Raw genomic sequence first — 26,164 nt, 5'->3', positions numbered from 1 at the left:
ACACCTGACTTCCTCATACAGTACCACAGTTCCTCTCTTGGCACCCTATCATATGCCTTCTCTAGATCCACAAAGACACAATGTAGCTCTTTCTGACCTTCTCTGTACTTCTCTACCAACACTCTCAACGCAAAAATTGCATCTGTGGTACTGAAACCAAACTGCTGCTCACTGATCTGAACCTCTCACTTTAGCCTTGCTTCAACAACTCTTTCCCATACCTTCATGGTGTGGCTCATCAACTTTATACCTCTGTAGTTACTGCAGCTCTGCACATCACCCTTGTTCTTAAAAATGGGGACCAGTACACTGCTTCTCCACTCATCAGGCATCCTCTCACTCTCCAGGATTTTGTTAAACAACCTGGTTAAAAAGTCCACTGCCTTCTCTCCTAAACATCTCCATACCTCCACAGGTATGTCATCTGCACCAACTGCCTTTCCATTCTTCATCCTTTTTAAAGCTGCCCTCACAACCACCTTACTAATTCTCTGCACTTCCTGATCTACTATCTCTCCCCTGTTGTCCTCCTCTCTCTCTCGTTTTCCTCATTCATTAGTTCTTCAAAGTACTCCTTCCATCTACTCATCGCTCTCTGTTCACTCACTAGTACATTTCCCTCTTTTTCCCTGAACTGCCTGCAACCATCCTCCTCCTTCAGCTTCCACCATCTAATCTTTGGCTCTGTCTTCACTCTCTTCCTCTTCTTTGTTTCTAATCTCATTCTACAGACGACCACCCTATGCTGCCTTGCTACACTTTCCCCCTGGTACCACTTTACAATCTCCAATCTCCTTTAGGTGGCATCTCCTGCCAAGGATATAATCCACCTGTGTGCACCTCCCTCCACTCTTGTATGTCACCCTGTGTTCTTCCCTCTTCTGAAAATACATGTTCACCACAGCCATTTCCATTCTCATTGCGAAATTTACAACCATCTGACCTTCTGCATTTCTGTCTTTCACACCATACATACCCAGCACCTCTTCATCCCCTCTGTTCCCTTCACCAACATGTCCATTGAAGTCTGCACCAATCACTAATCTCTCTTCTCTAGGGACACCATCTACCACTTCATCCATCTTACTCGAAAATTCCTCTTTCTCCTCTAACTGACAACCAACCTGTGGTGCATATGAACTGACCACATTCAAAATTACACCATCAACCTCCATCTTCAGGCTTATGATCCTGTCTGACACTCTCTTTACATCCAGAACACTTTTCCCAAGCTGTTCCTTTAGGATTATCCCTACTCCATTTCTCTTCCTCTCTACACCATGATAGAACAGTTTGAATCCACCTCCGATGTTCCTGGCCTTGTTTCCTTTCCATCTGGTCTCCTGGACACACAGAATATCTACCTTCCTTCTCTCCATCATGTCTGGAAGCTCTCTGCCTTTACCAGTCATTGCCCCTATGTTCAGAGTCCCTACTCTAACCTCCACACTCCAGCCTTTCCTTCTCTCTCACTGCCTTCTAACCCGCCTTCCTCCTCTCCTCTTTGATGGTCTTCAACCTACAGTAGTCCAATTTCCACCAGCACCCTGCTGGTCAACAGCACCGGAGGCGGTCGTTGTTAACCTGGGCCTCGACCGATCCGGTATGGCAATAATATTTGTGATCCGCATGATAGTTTTGGCACAAGTTATACGCTGGATGCCCTTCCTGACGCAACCCTCACCATTTATCCAGGCTTGGGACCGGCACCAGAAGTACACAAAGTACACCCCTAATGGTTGGTTTAGTAAATAGATTAAAGGAATAATAAATGTTAATGATCTCTGCTCTGATTGCCTGCCTTGCATTCAGAAAGCAGTCCGGGCTGAAATGTGCAGTGATCCATTTGCTTACTAACAGCCATGAAGAGCACAGCGTTTAGTCAGTATCCTACATATTCAATTCCAATAACTCAGCCGGGAACAGCACTCCATATCGCTTCAGGGGGAATGGGTGGGGCTAATCTGCTCTAGACTGGTCATGTGTACGTGTTGTTACATGATGACCATGATTGATTCAAAACGGGCGGGTTTTTGCAGTATAAACTTTAACAGTGTTTTTTTAAACTTTAACGGTGATTTTTTGTTTATTTATAAAAAAAATAAAGAAAAAATATATTTTTTCACAATAAAGGCCTTTCAAACAACACAAGTAGCAACAGACTGTGAATACGTATAACTTCACAACATGAAACATGCCACCCAACCATTTATTATTTCCTGCTGACGCTAAACAAAAAATCACAAACATCCAGCAGAAGCTTCTCTTCTTTCATCGGGAATCAACGACCTCAAGGGCTTCATTCCATAATGTTGCAAATTATTGATTGTGAGCTTTAATTAACACAATATTCATATTAATGTTCTTTGCTTTTTTTTATTTAGGGCTGCTGCTTCCTCTCATGCAGAATTTTCTAGTGAATTTTGTATTTGTTTATTTTTTTTTGTCCTAGATGGGGGGCTGTTGATGCTCCTTGTCTGTCAGCTGGCCAGCAGCTTCCTCTAAGCTCCACTGGCTGCAGATCCAACGCTTTTCTCCTCAAGTTTGGAATGTAGTCAGCTTCATACGGTCGCTGGTGGAAACAGATTGCAGAGAGAGATTTGCATTGCAACTACAACTTTCCAGATGAGCTAGAAATCACCAGAGACACTGAGCAAAGTTATTTTGGGCTTTAAAAGGAGGTGTCATTTTTTGGATTGTTTGTTTTTTTAAATGAGCACGGATTCTGTTTTACAGTGATATAATTGATTTTGTATAGATATTTATCATTTGATTGAATTTAGTTTCAGCTGTAGTGAATTGTGTTTTTAGGCACCAGTGTGATGTTATGGAGCAACATCTAATACTGCTTATGAGGTGCTTGATACTCTGCACTCTGCACTGTAAGGCCAGTGGGGATTTAACTTGAGAAAGATCCACTGCCCATATAATATCTGAGGTCCTGTGGTCGAAAACTGGCCAATGATGAGTGGACTAGAGGAGGCTGATAAACTGTGGAGCAACAGATGAACTACAGTCTGTAATATTTACATCTATATAATGCAGCTGTTTCTAATAGAATGGAGATTGGAGATACAAGGTCAGTGTTTCTGATAAAGTGGCCAGTAAGTGGAAGCACAAGGTAGTTGTTTCTGATAAAGTGGCCAGTTAGTGGAAGTACAAGGTCGGTGTTTCTGATAAAGTGGCCAGTTAGTGGAAGCACAAGGTAGTTGTTTCTGATAAAGTGGCCAGTAAGTGGAAGTACAAGGTAGTTGTTTCTGATAAAGTGGCCAGTGAGTGGAAGTACAAGGTAGTTGTTTCTGATAAAGTGGCCAGTAAGTGGAAGTACAAGGTAGGTGTTTCTGATAAAGTGGCCAGTTAGTGGAAGTACAAGGTAGGTGTTTCTAATAAAGTGGCCAGTAAATGGAAGCACAGTGTAGGTGTTTCAAAAAGTGGCCAGTGAGTGGAAGCACAGGGTACAAATAATTGCTGAAAGCCATAATGTAGAGGCAAAGCACTCTGCAGTTCATTCATCAGTATCCAGACAAGTCCAGATGATGTTTTATGGGCTGCCTCTCCTCCGGTGGCTTTGCTTCATAAACAGGATTCATTAAGATTATTAAAGCGAGCGTATGTGTGCGTGTGCAGGTGGCCGGGGTGGGTAGACAGGGAAAGCAGCGGCTCATGAGGCTGCACTGGCAGCACCCTCCAGAGGGATCGATTGCATGTCGTGTTTAAGCCTGTTTTATGCCATTTTCTTTGCACAGCAGGCCGGATCTCCTTCCGTGGCAGATCCAGCATACTGCTCTCTTACACACACACGCAGTACCTGAGGAGTGTGACGACACTCGGACTGCCTCAGGCACCAGCCTCATCCTGTCACTTTCTTAAACTGCAGGAAGTGCAAAACTCCTGTTTTGTTGACGGCTTGGTTGTGCTTGCGTGCCGTGCTGGGAGGAAGGAGGGAAGCATAAGCCTTCTTTTTCTCACTGAAGGCATCAGTGAGCACTCTAACTGCGGCGGGACCTTCAGGCGAGCGGAGCGGCCTGGCTGCCTTCTGAAATATCTGCAGTGTGACAGACATGGGCCATTTGACAGAGGCCAGGGCTTTAATGGGATGGTGACGTGTGCGCAGATGTGCTTTAGAATCCGTCCTGCTCTCAGTGCTGCTGTGACAGAGCCCCTTGGACTGAAGCCCCCCCGTCACAGCCTTGTTTAACTGGCTTTATTGTGGATTTTCAGGCAGATATTTTTAGGTTTAATTTTTGTAACTGGTTACAAAATGACTGAATGAATAGATAGGAAGTCCACTTGAAACATCTTTTGGGTAAATAAAAAAATTGAGGTCCTCCCGCCCCAGAAAATCCCTCAATCATCCTTATGAGTAAATTATGCATGAATGACTGAATAAGTGAGCAAATGATTAGGAATTCCTCATAAACCTCATATAAATGATAAACATCATTTGGGTAAATGAACGAATTAATTAATGAATGAATGGGACCCAACCCCCCCCCCCCCCCGAAAATCTCTCAATCATGCTTTTAAGTAAATTATGCATGAAGGAATGAATAAATGAATGAACAGGAAGTAAATGAATGAATGAATAAGACCCCTTTCCCAGTAAAATTGGGAATTGTATTTTTGGGTATATTAAGAATGAATGAAATGATGAAATGTCCTCTAGAAATCTGAACCATTTTTGCATACATGAATGAATGAATGACTGAATGAATGAATGAATGAATGAATGAATAAGCCTCCCCAGCAAATTGTGAATCATAGCTTTGGGTGAATGAATGAACATCATCTCAAAATCTGAAACATCTTTTGGGTAAATGAATGAATGAGACCTCCCAGTAAAGTGAATATAAAGGAAAAATAAAGGAATGAATGAATGAATGAATGAGAGAGTGGGTAAAGGGCGAGTAAAGCAGTCAGTCGGTAAGTCAGTCAGTCAGACAGTGAGATGAGTTTAAGCAGTAGCTGAACACACGGGTGTCTAATGCTGGTTAATGTTATTGATGTGTTCGGTTATGGAGCTGAGTGAATGATAAAGCTACAGAGTGAAAGCTGGAAGCTGTAGTGAAGTCCGGATCCTCTGTGTGCATCAGTGACAGGAGAGCGGAGAGCTGCGGGTTCCTGCAGAGCTCGGAGCTCATTGATCATTCCTGACGCGTAAACTCGTGTTTACAGCACCTTCATTTTATTTTATTAGATTTTTATTCTCTGTTTTTTACCTCCACACTGAGCTGAACTCTAACCGCTCACAGCTGCACGCGTCTCCCGATCAGCTGAGTCTCTGAGAGAGAGAGAGAGAGAGAGAAAGAGAGAGAGAGAGAGGGAGAGAGAGGGAGAGAGAGAGAGATACGGAAAGAGAGAGAGAGAGAGGCAGAGACAGAGATACAGAGAGAGGGAGAGAGAGGGAGGGAGGGAGAGAGAGAGAGAGAGAGAGAGAGGAAGGGGGAGAGAGAGGGAGGGAGGGAGGGAGAGAGAGAGAGAGAGAGAGAGAGAGAGAGAGGGAAAGACAGAGATACAGAGACAGAGGGAGGGAGAGAGAGAGAGGGGAGAGAGAGGGGGAGAGAGAGAGAGAGAGAGAGGGAGAGAGAGGGGGAGAGAGAGAGAGGGAGAGAGAGGGGGAGAGAGAGAGAGAGAGAGAGGGAGAGAGAGGGAGAGAGAGAGAGATACACAGAGAGGGAAAGAGAGAGAGATACACAGAGAGGGAGAGAGAGAGAGATACGGAAAGAGAGAGAGAGAGAGGGAGAGACAGAGATACAGAGAGAGGGAGAGAGAGGGAGGGAGAGAGAGGGAGGGAGAGAGAGGGAGAGAGAGAGAGAGAAAGACAGAGATACAGAGAGAGAGGGAGGGAGAGAGAGGGAGGGAGAGAGAGAGAGAGAGGGAAAGACAGAGATACAGAGAGAGAGGGAGGGAGAGAGAGAGAGAGGGGAGAGAGAGGGGGAGAGAGAGAGAGAGAGAGAGAGAGAGAGAGAGAGAGGGAGAGAGAGAGAGATACACAGAGAGGGAAAGAGAGAGAGATACGGAGAGAGAGAGATACAGAGAGAGGGAGAGGGAGAGAGAGAGATCCGTCTGCACGCTTCTCGGCGGGAAAACGGCACGCCGACGAGAGGAGGCGCGAGCGCGCACGCACACACGCATACACGCATGCACACGCGCGCGCGCGCTCCACGGTGAAGCGTTTGGGCGTCCTGTCTGAGATCAACAGGGCGGCGGAGCAGGAGAGCCGGAGGAGAAGGAGGAGAGGAAAAGAGGAGGAACAAACACACACGGAGCCGAGAGCACGCGGAGCGCACCTGCACGCTGAAAGAGAGGGAGAGAGAAAAGGAGAGAGAGATGAAGGAGAAGAGTTTGATCGAGACGGCGACCATGCAGGGAAACGTGCTGGTAAGTGGAGCGGCTTGATCAGGCTGTGAAGCTCCCTCTCTCTCTCTCTCTCTCTCTCCCCCTCTCTCCCCCTCTCTCTCCCTCTCTCTCCCTCTCTCTCTCTCCCTCTCTCTCTCCCCCTCTCTGCTGTGTGGACGCAGAAGCGCCGTGTGTTTGCGCTGCAACATGTGCGCCGTCCGTCTGATCCGGATGCGCGTGTAGAAACATTGAGAGTGAAAGGGGGAGAAAGTTGAATAAGACCTGGTTAGAGCCTTCTCGCTCTCATTCCTCTCATATCTCTGTCTCTCTCATATCTATCCCATCTCTCTCATCATTCTCATATTTATCTCTCATATGTCATCTCTCTCTCATCTTTCTCTCTCATATCTCTCATATCTCTATCTCTCTGATATCTCTCTCATATTTCTTTCTCTTATCTCTCATATCTCTATCTCTCTGATATCTCTCTCATATTTCTCTCTGATATCTCTCTCATATTTCTTTCTCTTATCTCTCATATCTCTATCTCTCTGATATCTCTCTCATATTTCTCTCTGATATCTCTCTCATATTTCTTTCTCTTATCTCTCATATCTCTATCTCTCTGATATCTCTCTCATATTTCTTTCTCTTATCTCTCATATCTCTCTCTCTCATATTTCTTTTAGATTTCTCACATATCCCTCATGTCTCATATCTCTCATCTATAGCTCTCTCATATGTCATATCTCTCTCATATCTTTCTCATCTATCTCATATCTTTCTCTCTCATATCTCTCATATCTTTCTGATATGTCCATCTCTCTCATATCTCTCATTTCTCTCATATTTCTCCCTCATATCTCCCTCATATCTCTCATCTCTCATATTTCTCTCATCTCTCTCTCTCTCTCTGTCTCTCTCTCTCTCTCTCTCTCTCTCATATCTCTCATCTCTCTCGTATATATCTCTCGTATCTATCTCTCATATCTTTCTCTCATATCTCTCTTTCATATCCATTTCATATCTCTCTCTCTCTCATATCTCTCTCTCTCTCTCTCTCTCTGTCTCTCTCTCTCTGTCTGTCTCTGTCTCTCTCTCTCTCTTTGTCTCTCTCTGGTGTTATTACTGAGGTCCAGGGGGATTTGATGACCTGCTGCAGCTTCTCCTTTCTGTCCTGAAAAACAACAGGAGTCAGGTCATCAAACTCATGAAAGTCATGAAAGTGTTGCCCTCCTGAAGGGCGGAGGAGTGCTGATATTGCCCCTGCTGGGCCTCTGTGTGTGGTTGTTGGGGGGAGGCAGATGATTCAGACCAAGGGGCTTCTTTTATTGTTGCTGAAGTGTGGCACTGTGTGTGTGTTTATACTACAGGAGTTCATCCACCTTACAGAACAGCTCAAGGATTCTCTCATCCATTAATAATGCCTTAATAATAGCAGTGGGCAAAAGGGGAGAGTGATGATTAATATTGATGTTCGTTTATCAGTGACAGAGATTAGGGTGGTGAATGTGTCCTTTAATGAAACCCAGGAATCGTATCAGATTTATGGAGTGCGTCTAAAGTCTGTCATTCTGTCTGTCTGGGTTGGGCTTCCCCAGATCATCTCCGCTCGGAGATCACTGTGAACTGGTAAAGTGAGCATCACATTAAACACTCACTCTACCAGTTAAGATGGTCCGAATACTGCAAAACCTGGGGGAAAACGGGACCTGTCTGTCTATCTATCCATCCATCTAACTGTCTATCTGTCTCTCTATCTCTATATGTCTGGCTATCTGTCTGTCTGTTTATCTATCCGTCCGTCTATCTGTCTGTCTGTTTATCTATCCGTCCGTCTATCTGTCTGTCTCTATGTCTGTCTGTCTGTCTATCTTCCTATCTGCATATCTATCTGTTTGTTTATCTGTCCGTCTGTCTCTCTCTCTCTCTCTATCTATCTATCTATCTATCTATATATATATATATATATATATATATATATATATATATAGTGTGTGTGTGTATATGTATATACATAATGTGTGTGTATGTGTATATGTATATACATAATGTGTGTATGTATGGCTGTCTGTCTATCTACAGTACAGACCAAAAGTTTGGACACACCTTCTCATTCAGTTTTCTTTATTTTCATGACTATGAAAGATTCACACTGAAGGCATCAAAACTATGAATTAACACATGTGGAATCACTCTGCAGTCCAGCTCACCCCAAACCATCTCGATTGGGTTCAGGTCCAGTGACTGTGGAGGCCAGGTCATCTGGCGCAGCACCCCATCACTCTCCTTCTTGGTCAAATAGCCCTTACACAGCCTGGAGGTGTGTTTGGGGTCCTGTTGAAAAATAAATGATGGTCCAACTAAACGCCAACCGGATGGAATAGCATGCTGCTGCAAGATGCTGTGGTAGCCATGCTGGTTGAGTATGCCTTCAATTTTGAATAAATCCCCAACAGTGTCACCAGCAAAGCACCCCCACACCATCACACCTGCTCCTCCATGCTTCACCTTGGGAACCAGGCATGTAGAGTCCATCCATTCACCTTTTCTGTGTCGCACAAAGACACGGTGGTTGGAACCAAAGATCTCAAATTTGGACTCATCAGACCAAAGCACAGATTTTCACTGGTCTAATGTGCATTCCATATGTTCTTTAGCCCAAACAAGTCTCTTCTGCTTGTTGCCTGTCCTTAGCAGTGGTTTCCTTACCATGAAGGCCTGATGCACGCAGTCTCCTCTTAACAGTTGTTCTGGAGATGTGTCTGCTGCTAGAACTCTGTGTGGCATTGACCTGGTCTCTAATCTGAGCTGCTGTTAACCTGTGATTTCTGAGGCTGGTTACTCGGATGAACTTATCCTCCGCAGCAGAGGTGACTCTTGGTCTTCCTTTCCTGGGGCGGTCCTCATCTGAGCCAGTTTCTTTGTAGCGCTTGATGGTTTTTGCGACTGCACTTGGGGACACTTTCAAAATGTTCCCAATTTTTCGTACTGTCTGACATTCATTTCTTAAAGTAATGATGGCCACTCGTTTTTCTTTACTTAGCTGCTTTTTTCTTGCCATAATACAAATTCTAACAGTCTATTCAGTAGGACTATCAGCTGTGTATCCACCTGACTTCTGCACAACACAACTGATGGTCCCAACCCCATTTATAAGGCAAGAAATCCCACTTATTAAACCTGACAGGGCACACCTGTGAAGTGAAAACCATTTCAGATGACTACCTCTTGAAGCTCAAGAGAATGCCAAGAGTGTGCGAAGCAGTAATCAAAGCAAAAGGTGGCTACTTTGAAGAACCTAGAATATAAGACATATTTTCAGTTGTTTCACACTTTTTTGTGAAGTATATAATTCCACATGTGTTAATTCATAGTTTTGATGCCTTCAGTGTGAATCTACAATTTTCATAGTCATGAAAATAAAGAAAACTCTTTGAATGAGAAGGTGTGTCCAAACCTTTGGTCTGTACTGTATATATCTACCTATATATGAATCTGTCTATCTGTCTAAATATATCAGTGTAGATCAGCTATTTGGACTCTAGTGTTTTCATCTAAGCCTCTTCATGCATTTCAGATCATTCTCATTGTGTGAGACTGAAGGAGCGGAGAATCGGGAGACGAAGCCTCTGTAAATTCCAGCTTGTGTTTTTGTAGTGAGACGTGGTTTCCACTGTGAGCTGTGTACAGCAGTGAGTGGTGTTAATGAAAGACTGACCTTTAGCCACCCTCATCACGCATGTAGGACTGTCTCTATTGATTATATTAGTAGTCGAGCGAGTTAGTGGTTGTTTTGATGACTAATTGAGTAATCAGAGTTTTACTAAATGGTCAATAAAATGGCCTTAAGCGAAGGACAGGTAAAATTAATTGAATTTGATCAAGTGATGATGCCAGCCCTGCTCTTATGTTGCTGGCCAGTAGGGTGGCAAATAGCTGGAAATGACTGTTTCTGGCCATCAGGGTGGTGGTGTGTTTTGGAACTGACCTTCTACAGAAGGTTTTATGGTCACTTTCCACTTGTGCTTCACACTGAGCACTGATGCCGTGCCTCCGAGCAAGACCCTGCCTCTCCCTGATGGGGCGTAAAGGAGTGTGTCAGCAGTGCTCTCTCTCTCTCTGCTGAAACAGAAGCTGAAAGACATCTTCATCTTCCGGAAGAGTTAAAAGCAAGTCAAGCAAGACTCAACGCTTAGTGCTGCAGATCTCTGAGGATTTAGGAGCAGCTTTGAAATAGATGTGACACTTAAAATTGTAGTTAAATACTGAAGGTGCATAGTTTAGAATAATTGAAACGTTCATCTTCTGGAATTAGAAATGGTGCAATACCATTTTGTTCTTTTCTTATCTATCTATCTATCTATCTATCGATCGATCGATCGATCGATCGATCGATCTCATATCTCTATCGATCGATCTCATATCTCTATCGATCGATCTCATATCTCTTATCTCATCTCTCTCATATCTATCTGTCTCATATCTCTCATCTACCTCTCTCTCTCTCTCTCTCTCTCTCTCTCTCTCTCTGTCTCATATCTCTTATCTCATCTCTCTCATATCTATCTGTCTCATATCTATCTGTCTCATCTATCTCTCTCTCTCTCTCTCTCTCTCTCTCTCTCTCTCTCTCTCTCTCTCTCTCTCTCTCTCTCTCTCTCTCTCTCTCTCATATCTCTTATCTCATCTCTCTCATATCTATCTGTCTCATATCTATCTGTCTCATCTATATCTCTCTCTCTCTCTCTCTCTCTCTCTCTCTCTCTCTCTCTCTCTCTCTCTGTCTCTGTCTCTGTCTCTGTCTCATATCTCTTATCTCATCTCTCTCATATCTATCTCTCTCATATCTATCTGTCTCATCTCTCTCTCTCTCTCTCTCTCTCTCTCTCTCTCTCTCTCTCTCTCTCTCTCTCTCTCTCTCTCTCTCTCTCTCTCTCTGTCTCTGTCTCTGTCTCATATCTCTTATCTCATCTCTCTCATATCTATCTCTCTCATATCTATCTGTCTCATCTCTCTCTCTCTCTCTCTCTCTCTCTCTCTCTCTCTCTCTCTCTCTCTCTCTCTCTCTCTCTCTCTCTCTCTCTCTCATGTTTGACCCAGCCCTTTCTGCAGATACCCGTCCAGTGTGTATACTAGGTATTGGAATGGAGTCCTCTCTATATGGAGGAGTTAAAAGCAAGTCAAGTGAGCGTCAGCGTTTAGAGCTGTAGATCTGAGGATTTAGGAGGAGCTTAGAAATAGATGTGATGCTTAAAATGAGAGTTAAATGAGGACTCTATGTGCATGATTGAGAATAATTGAAATTCATTTTCCAGAATTAGAAATGTTGCAAAAACTGCTCACACTAATACCTAGACTTGAGGTTAAATTAGTTGCAGAATTGGTTTGTACCTCTCACTGTTTTCCCTCCAATATTTGATCCAGCCCTTTCTGCAGATACCGGCCCAGTGCAGATACCTGGTATTGTAATGGAGTCATCTCTATGTGGAATAGGCAAAAGCAGCCGAAGTGAAGTTGATGCCAAATGCTGGAAATGATGTGTTTTCACACTGCACCTTCAAAAACTGAGAAAATGGCAACCAGCAGAACATGTGGTTCTAGTTCTAGTTCATTTTGCACCTGCTTGAGAGATAAAAACATCATAATAACCACAATGAACTATTATTGTTAGTTTTATTGACTTTTAATGCCACTCACATTCGGCTAATTAGCTGTTTTCCTTGCTAGTTATAGTTAGCCTAACCTTTTAGCCGATATGCAGTGATATACTGCCCAGTTTTGCACTTACGCTCACAGAAATGGCTGCAGTTATACAGAATCGTGTGTAGAGTCAGAAAAAGCTTAACTTTTCTCTGACGAGTGTAGAAATGTAGGTAAATACACTCATTCTGTAGAGGATAGCATGAATGCTAACACTGTTAGCGCCAGCTTCCTAACTAGCTTACCTCAGCACACTTATTATACGGAGTAATAATTATGGAAATGGCAACCAGCGCTTTAACATACCGGGCCAGTTTACCTTCCCGGAGCACGTATTTCTAATGTAGCAGTGCTCAGTGATTTTATCCTGAGGCACAAGATTAAATTCATTGTTAAATTGCTGTTATCTTGAGCTACAAGTGCTAACAAAGTACCTTTAGGATCAGTTGGTACCAATCTTGAATGTACACACTTAAAAATGGTTCTTCAAAGGTTCTTCAGTTCTAAAGGCAATGGTTCTATGTATGTATGAGTTCTCTATATTTCATGCGTCAGTGGGTCTTCATATTGATGGGGAATGTGTTGTAAATGATTCTCAGTTGAACCTTTTTGAGTGTAACAGCTTGTAGCAATAGAAGAACCCTTTTCGGCACCGTATGGGACATTTTTGTGTGTTTTTTTTTTTTTTTTAAAGGTTCTATATAGAACCGTGTACAACACATTCTTCATTCATCTGAATCTTTTCATACTCCAGAGTCTTTCAAAATAATAATAAATACATAATAAATAAATAAAAATAATAAAATACTGTTTGGGTAGATGATCATTTGCATATGGCAGCCTTATTAGTATTAGCCTCATATTATTACTGCAAACGCCAACATCAAAATAATGTTTAATAAACTTGTATTGTGCAGCCGTAACACCTGAAGATTTAGGAGAATATATGAAATCAGTGTAAATCAGAAAATGAGTGAATTTAAAGGCTGATTATGTTGTAACTGTGTTGTGTTGTGTTTGTAATAGGGACAAATAGGACGCTAATGTTCGGTCTTTGTGTATCAGGGCTGAGAGGAATCTCTGGGGAAGCTGGTGTTAGGAGTGCAGTTCCCTCTCCTTGCGGCGCGGCGGTGGGGAGGCTGGGGGGGGTGTCTTTTTGCCCGTACAGCCGTAAAAAAAAGCGTGCGTGTTTGGCTGTGGATGGTGAAGCGGAGCCTGACAGCCTGTCCTCTGCTGTTAGAGCCTGAATCAGCGGGGAGACGGGTGAATTGTTGAACATGTACACCATTCACTCATCGTGCTCAGGTGCGAGATTCAAACTGATGGGTGGAATGATAAACAAAATGACATGACATAAAGCTGGAAAGTGTCAAAATTCTCATTCCCTGGATATTCTCCAGAGTTAAGGCTCCGGTTTATGATATTGAGGTGGACCTTTGAGTTGAATTATACAGTGTTTGACAGCTGAAAATGAGAGATTGAGGAAACGGACAAAAGAAGCACATGGGGTCGGATCCTGTCGTTCTTTTGGTGCTGACTTCGGTTTGCTGGTAATATCAGCTGATGTTTTGTATTGTAGTGAACAGACATCTTTGATGTAAGAAAAAAAAATCAGGGTATGAGGAATTTTTAGCCGACAGCTGAGAACTGAGCATTATATCAGTCAGTAAAATTATAATTATAATTATAATTCATTCATTTAGAAGTAAACAGAGTCATTCTGAGTGGTTTAATGTGGAATTGCTCATTGTAGAGATTTCTTTACAGTGGTGCCGATAGGAACCAGCGTTCGCAATGTCTCCAACACACAGCCGTTTTATTTACTATCCAAAACCACCAGTGCATCTACACCAGTCTCCTGAGTTTATTTATGTAATGTTGATGATGGTGAAATAGTGATAAATCTGAGATTTTTTTGTCCAGCATGGGTGTATTCTAAAATCTAAATCTCCTTCCAAAACGATGGTAAAACAGTGTCTCGGGCATCAAGACACGAGGTAGGGGTTTCTAATAAAGTGGCCAGTGAGTGGAAGCACGAGGTAGGGGTTTCTAATAAAGTGGCCAGTGAGTGGAAGCACGAGGTAGGGGTTTCTAATAAAGTGGCCAGTGAGTGGAAGCACGAGGTAGGGGTTTCTAATAAAGTGGCCAGTGAGTGGAAGCACGAGGTAGGGGTTTCTAATAAAGTGGCCAGTGAGTGGAAGCACGAGGTAGGGGTTTCTAATAAAGTGGCCAGTGAGTGGAAGCACGAGGTAGGGGTTTCTAATAAAGTGGCCAGTGAGTGGAAGCACGAGGTAGGGGTTTCTAATAAAGTGGCCAGTGAGTGGAAGCACGAGGTAGGGGTTTCTATTAAAGTGGCCAGTGAGTGGAAGCACGAGGTAGGGGTTTCTAATAAAGTGGCCAGTGAGTGGAAGCACGAGGTAGGGGTTTCTAATAAAGTGGCCAGTGAGTGGAAGCACGAGGTAGGGGTTTCTAATAAAGTGGCCAGTGAGTGGAAGCACGAGGTAGGGGTTTCTAATAAAGTGGCCAGTGAGTGGAAGCACGAGGTAGGGGTTTCTAATAAAGTGGCCAGTGAGTGGAAGCACGAGGTAGGGGTTTCTAATAAAGTGGCCAGTGAGTGGAAGCACGAGGTAGGGGTTTCTAATAAAGTGGCCAGTGAGTGGAAGCACGAGGTAGGGGTTTCTAATAAAGTGGCCAGTGAGTGGAAGCACGAGGTAGGGGTTTCTAATAAAGTGGCCAGTGAGTGGAAGCACGAGGTAGGGGTTTCTAATAAAGTGGCCAGTGAGTGGAAGCACGAGGTAGGGGTTTCTAATAAAGTGGCCAGTGAGTGGAAGCACGAGGTAGGGGTTTCTAATAAAGTGGCCAGTGAGTGGAAGCACGAGGTAGGGGTTTCTAATAAAGTGGCCAGTGAGTGGAAGCACGAGGTAGGGGTTTCTAATAAAGTGGCCAGTGAGTGGAAGCACGAGGTAGGGGTTTCTAATAAAGTGGCCAGTGAGTGGAAGCACGAGGTAGGGGTTTCTAATAAAGTGGCCAGTGAGTGGAAGCACGAGGTAGGGGTTTCTAATAAAGTGGCCAGTGAGTGGAAGCACGAGGTAGGGGTTTCTAATAAAGTGGCCAGTGAGTGGAAGCACGAGGTAGGGGTTTGAGAGAGTGGATGTTTATTTAAGACAACATTCTCTCAAGCTAAAGCAGCTTAAGCTCTGTAGGTTGGGGCTAAAATTGTTGTAAATTGATAGAAACTCCTGCTGTTTGCAGAATAGGAAAACCCAGCTGAGTCGTCCAGCACGCTGGCCAAGCACGTCTCACTGTAGGGGATCGGCCTTGGACGGTCTACACCACTGTATTTACAACTGACTTCTATTTATGTAACTAACAACCACTAGATGTTCTACATTAATTATTATGGACGTTATTGAGTTAAGTAGTGCTTTTAAAGCTGATGCTCCTGTGGTTCTGGGTTTATTGTCTGTGCTGCTTGATTAGTTGCATGCTGTGTGTGTGTGTGTTTGATGCATTCGGTCGGCGTCCAGAACTTTGCTGTGATTACTGCTCTTCCCTGTCAATGCTCACTGCAAGCCAGCCCTGCAGGGCATTATGGCTAATGCTGGAGAGGCTAATGTGGCTTATTGGCTCAAGTACATGTGCAGAACATGTGCTTCTGTAGAGAAAGGAGATACAGTGATATGCTGTGGGTGAAGAGAAAGGAAAGTGAGAGATTAGGTAATCAAATCAATGAGAATCATGTCTTAATCGTGACAGTATTTGCCTTCTAACCCTTTAAAGCAGGAGCAGAAAAAACATTTTTTCATTTCGGTGTATTTTACTGTAACAGGGTTTTATTCCTAGGGTTGCCTGATGGTATCAGAATCATTGCCTGATGATATCGGATCTTAGTTAGATGGGAGAAATCCACTGGTTTTGGACTTAAAGGGTCATTCTACAGAAACGTCCATTTCTGTGTCCGTGGTGTTTACAGATACAGTATATTACACTTGAAAAACATGTTAGGGTTACAGTGTGTTCATATTTTGAAATAAAGCAATACATTCTTTTAACAATTCCACCTTCTTGAGCCTCAATTTAGCAAAATTGGTTTTTAAATCAATTACATAGAAGTCCAAGCACCACAGAAGAGCTCGTCTTCAGTCATGTGTGAAGGCTGAGGCCGTATTTTGAGATGAAAACATGTTTTTCTGCAATTGTAACCCTAATAATCTGTACATGACTATGAAATATATGATTTAAATGACAAAAAAAAACAAAAACAAATGGCAAGTAAATGTTATGATATAGTGAAATCTTTGGTCCCCTGGAGTCGTGTCACTGGTGTTACTACATAACAAAAGTCTCTTATTTTGAAATAAAAATCACACCAATGACGTCACTCGCCTTCCTTTCACCTGTTTTCTGAGGACATTCCTGTAGAAGCACCCTCAACTAAGTCATTCCGAGGGATTTGATGTGAAATGGTTCATTACATACATGGAGAACCTTGGATTTCTTGACAGTGGTGGTGATGGGACCCAGGGGTCACAGTATCTTTTGCTTCGCCATTCAAAACCAGTGAACCTACACATGACATGAGTTTTTCTGTGTAATGTTGTTGATGGTGAAATAGTGGTAAGTTTTAAAACTATATAAAACTGGGGGCTATTTAGCCTCACAAGACCCAGCAAGTACCTCTCAGTCATGAGTTAATAAAAAAAATCTATATTTAAGGCCAAAATCTCAAAACTATCACAAAACAAAGTCTCAGTCGTCAGACAGTGGATTGGTAACCATTTCATGTAGTAACTTTGTGAGGGAGCTTTGAGGTGGACGTCTGGTTCCTATCAGTCAACTGTTCTGATTTAATGAGTTTAATAGTTTTTTTTTCTTTTTTGCATGATACATGTATGTTGTGCATCTCCAAAATGGGAACTTAACAGGAGAAGATGCTGCTGTGAGTGGCAGCCTTTCCAGTGGCTCTGTCTTTTGCTAAATTTCCTTCGGGATCGATAAAGCATCCAGCCATCCAGCCATCCAGCGTTAAAAAGCTTTTATTCCAGGTAAATTTGGACCGTTTCTTTTGCTCCAATTATGAATTTTTCACAAAATCTAAAGGACAGCTACTGCCCTCACATAACAAATAAATGAAAATAAGTGGTGGTATTTATCTTTTTCAGACAGCAATTGAATTGAATTCAGACCCATTAGTCAACTGTGTTTTGCAAAACAGAGGAATTAGACCATCCGTGCACACTAGTGAACACAGACGCTAGGGGGCAGTGAGCACACTCAACTGGAGCGGTGGGCAGCCCTATCCACAGCGCCCGTGGAGCAGTTGGGGGTTAGGTGCCTTGCTCAAGGGCGCTTCAGTCATGTGCTGTTGGCCAAGGGGATTGAACCGGCGACCTTTGCCGTCACAAGGCTGGTTCCCCAAACCTCCAGCCCACGACTCCTTCCTTTTTTTATATTATTGAACATATGAAAATACTTTTAGCCAAAAAAAATGCATGTAAATCCTTTTTGGCTGCACTAATCTGTGCTGCCCTGAATTGAGCCCAGATTTAAAATAATGGTGATAATAAAAGTAGAGAGAAAGAATAAAGTGGAAAGGGAAGCTAAAGCAGGGTAAAATCTCTTTAACGTGTGTTGGCGTGCCTTGAGAACCCAAACGTGAAACTTGAACCCAACCTGAGCTCAACACGTACTCGAGAAATGAAGTCCGGACCTGTCGTAAGCCGTTAAGTTTTAGTTTTAATCCCACCGGCAATATGTAGTGTCAACCAGCAAAACGGAGTCTAGTGAGCTCTCTGGGAACGTCGCAGCCTCCTCAGTGCAACGTCAGCTTCGTTTCTCCTTTCTTTTACTTCTTTAAGTAATTCAGCACAAAGAACTGCAGAAACATTGTGCAATTTACGCCTCCTCCTCTCGCTGCCTCCTGCACATTAGACACCACTTTAGCTTCTCCACAGCCTGATTCAGAGCTAACCGGCCCAGTCAGAGGCTCCGCTGTCACACATCCACGTCCTCTTAACAGCCAGAGCGTCAGAGAATAGACAGAGGAGGAATAACTGAAGCATGGCTTTGAAAGGCGGAGTCCTGCTCTAGAGCTCCAGTCTGTCCCCGTTAAGGGTGGGCCTGCGTGCACGGAGACCGCTGGAGCTGCTTTATTTGATTGGGGTCGGCCCTCTGGCGGCTGCGGAGCAGGAGCAGGGGGCAGGGGAAAGAGGGCCGTGATTTATAGCGACCTTTAAGCAGCCCGCCGTTTCTGAACACAGCATCCGTGCGTCTGCACAGTTTCATTAGGCCTCCTGGTATCAATCATACATAATGTTTTTCTCAGTAGCTGCGTCACATTTAAAGTGATACGACCAAGCTAAACAAAACGGTCGTCTTTAGGGGCTTCTGTAATTTGGCTGATCATGTAATGAATTTCACTGCAAATTCAGAGTGGTGCTCCGACCATTGATCGCACAAGTTATCGAGCCATTATGTTGATCAGTCAATAATCAAAGTTAAAAATTAAAGACCAAACAATAAAAATAGATTGAAGTGTACAGGAATCAACCGTTTATAGCCTTTCTGAGGTTCCAAAACATTTGGAATTTGATGAAGTACGAAGACTTTAAAAGGACTTCATTAAAAACTAGAAAGGGAAGGTTTGTGAACAAACTTTAAGTTGGCTTGAGAAAGCCAGCTAATGACGCTTCAACAGTTAAAGCAGTCGGAAGACTGCTGATTGTTTTTCATAACCTAATTGGATTCTTGTAATGATTCCAGGTAGTTGCTATAGTGTTGCTACGATATTTCAGTTCGGGTTTTTTTCTTTGGTGATTGGTACGTGGTTTGTAGGTGCTAAAGAGTTGCTGGGCCATTGCTGTGTTATCCCAGGTGGTTGCTAAGGTGTTACGATGACACTGCTTGCTATTCCGAGTGGTTGCTAAGGTGTGAGGGTAACATACTGTTGGCTGCAAAGCGTTATAGAATAAGAGGCAGATATATAAGCGTTCTATAAGTTGAACCACTCAATATTCATCATTCTCCCATTCGTTTAATTCCCGTTCCATTAACTTATCTTATTTACTCATTTTCACCAATTGTTTTGTCTTTGTTTCGGGAATTTCCCCAAGTTAGATCTCATAGTGGTGGTTATCGGAACAGGCATACATGACACTCACAGGAGCTTATGTTTTATGTTGTTTTGGATGTCCTTCACTGAGCAGCCTGGGAGGCTTTAGAAATGAGGGTGCGCCTTTGGTACACCGCTACAGAGCCCGACAGATGGTGCACATGTGCACACATTGCAGAGTGAAAGTTTGTTTGCTTTGGTCTTCCTGTGTGCAGGCAGCTGATGCAGGGTTCTCTTTTATGCATGCTGGAAAGGCCCCTTGTGCTCCTCAATTTGCCGTTGTAAAGTTGGTGCGCATGAAAAATCCAACACTTGCAGCAGCGTTTTGTTTTCCAATACCACCCATCTCTGTCTGCTGAGCTCTCTCTCTCTCCCCAGTCCGAAGCAATCAATCACCGCTTAGCTAGGCAAGGCTGTGGGCCCGGGCGCGGGCGAAATAATGAGTTTACAATAGATGAATATTTCATATCGCCTTCTGCTTCACCCTCTGCCGGGATGTTCACCACAGTTTAGTGGAACCGATATTATGAATACATAGTTAATGATTCAAACGGTTGCAATACTTACCATCAGGAAGACCTGTACCCACTTTATTACTTTTGTGTTTTTCTGTGGCGTGGCGCAGATTTTGAGTGGGAAAAAAGGTGAGGCTGCTGCAGGCGACACTAAAGCTGAGATTTTGAGCTTTATTTTAAAGCTTTTTCAGCTTTATTGAAGATCAGGGAAACATTAAACTGCCTCCTGCTGGGTTGCAGGCTTAGTTAGGTTCAGTGAATACTGCTTTAGGTTCAGTGAATATTGCTCTGGCCAAGGTATACTTTCTGTTTATGTTGTGTGTGTGGTGTCTAGGGCTGAAGAGGGACTTGTTTTAAGACCGGGAGAGGTACGTTATGCAGACCGGTCCACCTTAAATTCGAACCAAATACTACTACTATACACACACAAACACAGTGTTGCCTTTATGCAAAATATCTTTTTGTTCAAATCTGTACATCTTCATTTCTTTCCTTTATTTATGATACACTAAGCTAAGCGAGGTGGCTATACTAGTGATAAAATTAAAACTGGTGAAAGCTTTTGTCTTAAATGTGGCAGTCGGTGTGCTCTGAACTGAGGCTAGCTAATTTAAGGTCAGCGTTTTTCGCTACGCACCTGCTTAGATATGTCCTCATCCTCCTTAAGTAACGTTATCATTCATGTCTTTCTGGTGCCACCTTGGTTGTTTGTAGTTTGTGCTGCTGCTGTCCATCTTCACCTGATTCACTCCTACATCAGTAATGAACTCTATTGTGCCGAGTGTAAAGTTTGGTGGAGGGGGGATCATGGTGTGGGGTTGTTTTTTAGGAGTTGGGCTCGGCCCCTTAGTTCCAGTGAAAGGAACTCTTAAAGCTTCAGCACCAAGAGATTTTGGACAATTTCATGCTCCCAACTTTGTGGGAACAGTTTGGGGATGGCCCCTTCCTGTTCCAACTTGACTGAGCACCAGTGCACAAAGCAGGTCCATAAAGACGTGGATGAGCCAGTAGAACACCATAGAACACCTTTGGGATGAATTAGAGTGGAGCCAGGCCTTCTCAGCCAACATCAGTGTCTGACCTCACAAATGTGCTTCTGGAAGAACGGTCAAAAACTCCCATAAACACACTCCTAACCCTTGTGGAAAGCCTTCCCAGAAGAGTTGAAGCTGTTATATCTGCAAAGGGTGGGCCGAAATCATATTAAACCCTATGGATTAAGAATGGGATGTCACTCAAGTTCATATGCATGTGAAGACAGACAAGCAACTTATTCACTAAAATAAAGTTCATCACTGTGCTGTGGTGCCCTAGATGCTCCAGCTTTGCAGCTCCACATGGCCACTGCTCCCATGCATCTGTGGCCAAATTGGCCGGTACCAGGATCCTAAAGTATATCATCAAACTCTTATTTAAAAAAAAAAAAAAAAAAAGTAAGAAAATGTTGTTTTCCACGATGTTGGCCTGTTCTTGCCTATGAAAACTACACCGAATGAAGTTATTACATGAAATGGTTATGAATCTGCTGCCTTGTGTCTGAGGCATTGCTTTACAACAGTTGTGTAAAGCTTTTTAAAATCTATTCATGGTGGAGAGATGCATGCAGGGTGTTGCAAGACAAGAGAGTCCCCAAATAAGATGTACCAGAGTTTTACCATAATCTTGTGGGGCAGTCGTGAGCTGGAGGTTGGAGAGCCAGCCTTTTGACCGGAAGGTCTCCTCACTGGTTCAAATCCCTGGGCCAACAGTACATTACTGAGGTGCCCTTGAGCAAGGCCCCATCTGCTCCCCGGGTGCTGTGGACAGGGCTGCCCACCGTTCCAGGCAAGTGTGCTCACTGAACCCTTGTGTGTCTTCACTGGTCTAGTGTGTATGTGGTGTTTCACTCAATGGATGGATCAAATGCGGAGGTGAAACTTCCCCGTTGTGGGACTAATAAGGGTCACTTGATCATCATCAATGTCTACATTCGTGTAGGCTTGATGATCCCCTCTGTAAGTTTCTTTACAATGAGCCATTTCACTTTAAACCACCAAATTGTGAAAAATTGGTGTAATTCCCCTCTAAGGCTGCATTGTGTCTATGCCCACATGACCAATATGACCCACATTGCAAGCCCTTTATTAGACAAACTAAATGTTGTGATTTTCATGATGTGTCGTTAAAACGCTTCCACATATCGTAGTGTTATATTTTTGCCATATCGCCCACCCTTGGTAAAAACTACTGCATGTGTACTGTGTGAAAACTCCGCGCTGAGCCGTGCAGTATTTTAAGCATCATTAGGGAGTTTGCAGAATGGCTGTTTATAGGCCAGGGCACCACCAGATTCAAGCGTTTCCTGGAACACAGGTTACATAACAAACTGAGCTGCTTGTAATTGGAGACTAATTTGCCAGCCAGTCGGCTTTTTGGGCTACAGAGGGGACTCGGATGGCGTGAAACAGAGAAGCTAGCATGTTAGCAAATCAGGAGGGAATTGGCAAACACAGCGGGCCACTCGAGGAGAGTCCTACCTGTCTGTATGATAATGGAAAATTTTTCAAATGTTCAAAGGACAAGAGCCCCCAATCCCCTTGCCTCTGGGGCTTTAAATCTGCTCATCCCCCTCCTCAAAAAAAGCTCACCAATTAGCAGGAAAGGGTGAGCGAGAGCGGGAGAGAGAGAGAGTTTTAGACGCAGTCCTGGTTCAGTTATTCTGCTCCGCTCTGTGTGAAAATTGCCTTTGTGCGGAGCATTAATGATGATTTCCCTCAGCAATGCTCATTAAGACTGCGCTGTCATAAGCCGGCCTCTACCACTTACTCATACCATTGAGTGTAATTGTGTTTCATAGCCTGGCCTGTGTGCTCTGAATGCTAAAGCTGGGGGTGCTCATTGTGCGTAATCTCCTGGGTCTTTGGCAGGGATGGCTGGATCAGAATAAGAGACAGAGAGGGAGAGGGAGAGTGATGGGGGAGACAGTGAGTGACATTATGGAAATGTGCTGTGTTTGTGAATAAGGGACAGTTATTGAGTGAAGTCTGCAAGAGTCTCGTACTGAAATGGAACTGACAGAACGAGGGTCTCTAATATGAGACATTTTAGTTGCTTTTTCCTTCGAAAAGTTTTTTCCAAGCATTGCAGAATTCTTGACTGCCTCAGCATGCTCAGAGGAGAACACTAGCCTGTAAGCCAGAGGTCTCTAATAGGCAGATCGCGGTCTGAGTCCAGACCCAAACGCTGTCCTGTGCGGACCTGGACCTGCAACCGATAAACTGTGGATAATTATTTTATTTTGACGGGGTCAATCTATTTGAATCGGCTGTGATTTCTAGTCATTACAGTACGGCTTTAGCACCCCAGGAAACCCACAGACCAATCGCATGTGTTGTAAATATCACACATGACACTACTCAGCCAATCAGATCTGTGCAATACAGTGAGCACTGAGGCTGGACCGGGTGATGCACATACAGGGAAAGGGCGAGGCGACACAACGGTTGTAGAGGAAGGTGAGCAAACTGAGAAAAATGACAAATGTTGTTGAAATCTGACTGAATTGGTCTTTATTTGATTTGACATTCAGTTGTTGACTGTAACAGATGTTGAACTACTACTTCAGTAAACAGTATATGGCACTGAATCATGATGCAAGTTAGACATGATGTTCTGGACCTTCGCTTGAGGAAATTTTCTATAACTGGACTGGAACTTAAAGACCCCTGCTATAAGCTTTTCTATGAAGCTGTGCCAACATTAGCCAAACTATCTTTCTCAGTGAACGCTCAGCCAGCTGGGTCACTGGAAATGGCACATGGTACATTTCTACACTGTTGAGCACAAGTTTTACTTGGAAGTAGATGTACACAACCAGGCTTTACTGGGGTTTAAAACAAAGTCCAAAAAAAAAAGGCCAAGATCAAATCCAGGAAAATCCAACAGGACAGGACGGAGAAAATCCAAGCAATCATAGACAGAAAGGCACAGTAGAAAAATACATGAAACGGGATCAGTACACGAGTAGAACAGTACAAGAAATTATGCTCAGTAGCTCTTATAGAAAGACACAATATCTCGCAAAGCATGAAGTTAAAAGGGCTCGTATACTAACTAAACAGACTCCAATGATCCGACACGGGTAATGATCGTCAGTACTCGGGCAAGGAGGAACCGTGGTTGGTTGGCACTGGTGGTGAGACGGTCAGGTGATCTCTCGGGGAGTCCTGGGAGATTGAGTCCACAGAGGAGAGTGGTGTGCCAGTCATGTGATCTCCCAGAGGATTCTTGGGCGTCGAGTCCTTAGCGAGAGCAGGGTGACAGTTGGGCTGCACATATGGGCAAAATTAGGGCAACGATCTGGCAGCAGGTAGGAAATCTGCAAAATGTTAGCAGAAATTACTGGATGGGATATTAGAGTTAAAGAGTGAATCCCAGGTTTATTTTATCCATCTGCACATATGGACACCTTACTGTACATATTGCACTCTCTGTAACCCCCATTGTGTATCTTGCACATCTGGACACTCCACACTAGACGCTTTATTTCAGCACCGATATCTGCGCACATTTAATCAGTATTGTCATTATATGCCGTTATCTGAGCCTCCTTGTTCAGTCATTATTGCACTGCCATTTTCATCTCAGGTTATAAATATTATGCCAGATTCTTGTATATTTGCATACACATGTAGGTTTTTTTACTATTGCTTTTATATTGTTTAACCCTTATTATTATTACTGTCCTGTGCTGTGTGGCTGATACTGGCTGGAAAATTTCTTTGGGGATCGTCTGTCTGTCTGTCTGTCTGTCTGTCTGTCTGTCTGTCATAAATCTTGAAACAGTACTCACTCTTACTCAGTACTCACTCTCACTGTGCGATGTGCTGTGTATTGGTTCCTATGGCAGCGTTTCACTTTCAACAGGCTGTCATTAAAAATAATGAAATAATAGGCCTGCTTGATTTCTTTCACTCACAGTGCCTCTTTTATTTGCGTGACTAACTCAAGAGGGGTTTAAGTAGTTGTGAACAATTTCTCTCACCTGGTAGTAATCCTAAAGGGAACAGTGATAGAATCAGGGTTTAGTCTGTGGAGGTTCAAGACACATCGTGGAGGAGACTCAGTTGTCCTGGGTCTCATTTGACTTGTTCAGTGTCGTCAGGAAAAGCGTTTGCTCATGGGTTTCCTGTTCTGGGCTATGATTAGAGCTACCTCATAGCTAGCTCTTGTAACATTTTCTTGCACTTGCTTAGGACAAAAGGTGCTTTTGCTGATCTGGCAATCTATCTGCTAGCTGTTTCACCTTCTGTTCTCATACAGCACCAGTACAGGACTTCAAAGAGTGATGTTTCCTCAACGTCTCTTAACAGTACAGTCCTTTATTACAGCAACTGACAAATTGACAAATTAAACACAGTCCCCTCTGAACTCCTGAAAACATCTGAAAACATGTTCATTTTCCCAACCTGCCTGGGCTGTTTGTTTCTTTGGAGCCAGAAGATTGAGAGTGTTGATATAGGTGGAAGGCATCCCTATGCAGTGCCCAAGTATTTAGAGCCAAGTTGTTGGTATCTTCCGTTTGCTCAAAGTTTTGAGATCCGTATCTGAAAAGAAAATGCCACTAGAACAAATACAGGCCTTACAATTGCATTGCTACAGTTGTGTATAAAAGTTTGGGCGCCCCTGTCAAACTACATTTTGTTGATTTTGAAGTAACTGAATAAACAGTGGTGGACAGTATTGAAGTAAATGTAATGAGTTTCTGTACTTTAGTATTTTTGATGTATCTGTACTGAAGTTTCTCCATTCTGGGCGACTTTTTCCTTTCACTCCACTACATTTCAGAGTCTAATATCCGACTTTTTCCTCCTACATTTTGAGAAATCTGTCGTTCCTTTTGGTTTCTGTGTGTATAAAAACGTAACATGTCAAAATGAAAGAAGCGCAAAGCCAGAGCACCAATCAGGGCCCAGCGGTCACTTTGTTTAGAGCTGGTTTTGACCTGTTGGTCATACCGACCCAGTGCAGCACGCGGTTCAACGTCAGCGCAGCAGCGTCAAACTTTGGGAGAGTCTGTTCAACATAAATGATGAACTAACCTAACTTTGTGTAAATAGAGCTCAATATAGAAATATGTCCACATATGCAGTCGAGACTGACGCGGCTTTTTTCTGAATTTCTACAAACACCATTTCATTTTATAGTAAATGAGTTTGGGCTGGTTTATGTTTATGAACAGACGCCTACAGATCAACATAGTAAAGGAGCTCATCTGTGATCCTGAGTTTAAAGCCAGTTTTTATTCAACTTAAACTTGGAACTAAGTTGTAAATAAATCTGAAACTGAAACTTTGCTTGTGTGTAAAAAGTGATTTCAGAGCCACTCGGTTCTCCCTGATGGAAACTGTTTACCTTCAGTGTTTTGTGCTTCTGATCATTTTAATAGACGTCAGCGTCACTAATTAATGACGTTCTATTAAAAGACTGGTTTACCAAGAGAGACGCTGGAGGACTT

General features: G+C 43.4%; 1 protein-coding gene across 2 annotated transcripts in view; it reads left to right on the top strand.

The window, feature by feature from the left end:
- dpp6a (dipeptidyl-peptidase 6a) overlaps positions 1 to 26,164 on the top strand; it is a 615,071-nt gene that overhangs the window by 57,156 nt on the left and 531,751 nt on the right. Inside the window, exon 1 of one of the 2 annotated variants that reach the window (XM_017705658.2) lies at positions 6,019 to 6,381. The exons of the other annotated variant lie outside the window; for it this stretch is intronic. Within the exon in view, the coding sequence (XP_017561147.1) occupies positions 6,331 to 6,381 (51 nt within the window). The 5' untranslated portion in view covers positions 6,019 to 6,330. Of the gene's footprint in view, positions 1 to 6,018; positions 6,382 to 26,164 lie in introns of those variants that run through there. 2 annotated transcript variants of the gene reach the window in all.

This window comes from Pygocentrus nattereri, chromosome 3 (genome assembly GCF_015220715.1).
Source record: "Pygocentrus nattereri isolate fPygNat1 chromosome 3, fPygNat1.pri, whole genome shotgun sequence".
Lineage (NCBI taxonomy): Eukaryota > Metazoa > Chordata > Actinopteri > Characiformes > Serrasalmidae > Pygocentrus > Pygocentrus nattereri.
Note: the sequence above shows the minus strand (reverse complement) of the source record. Positions and strands in the feature narration are given on the sequence as shown.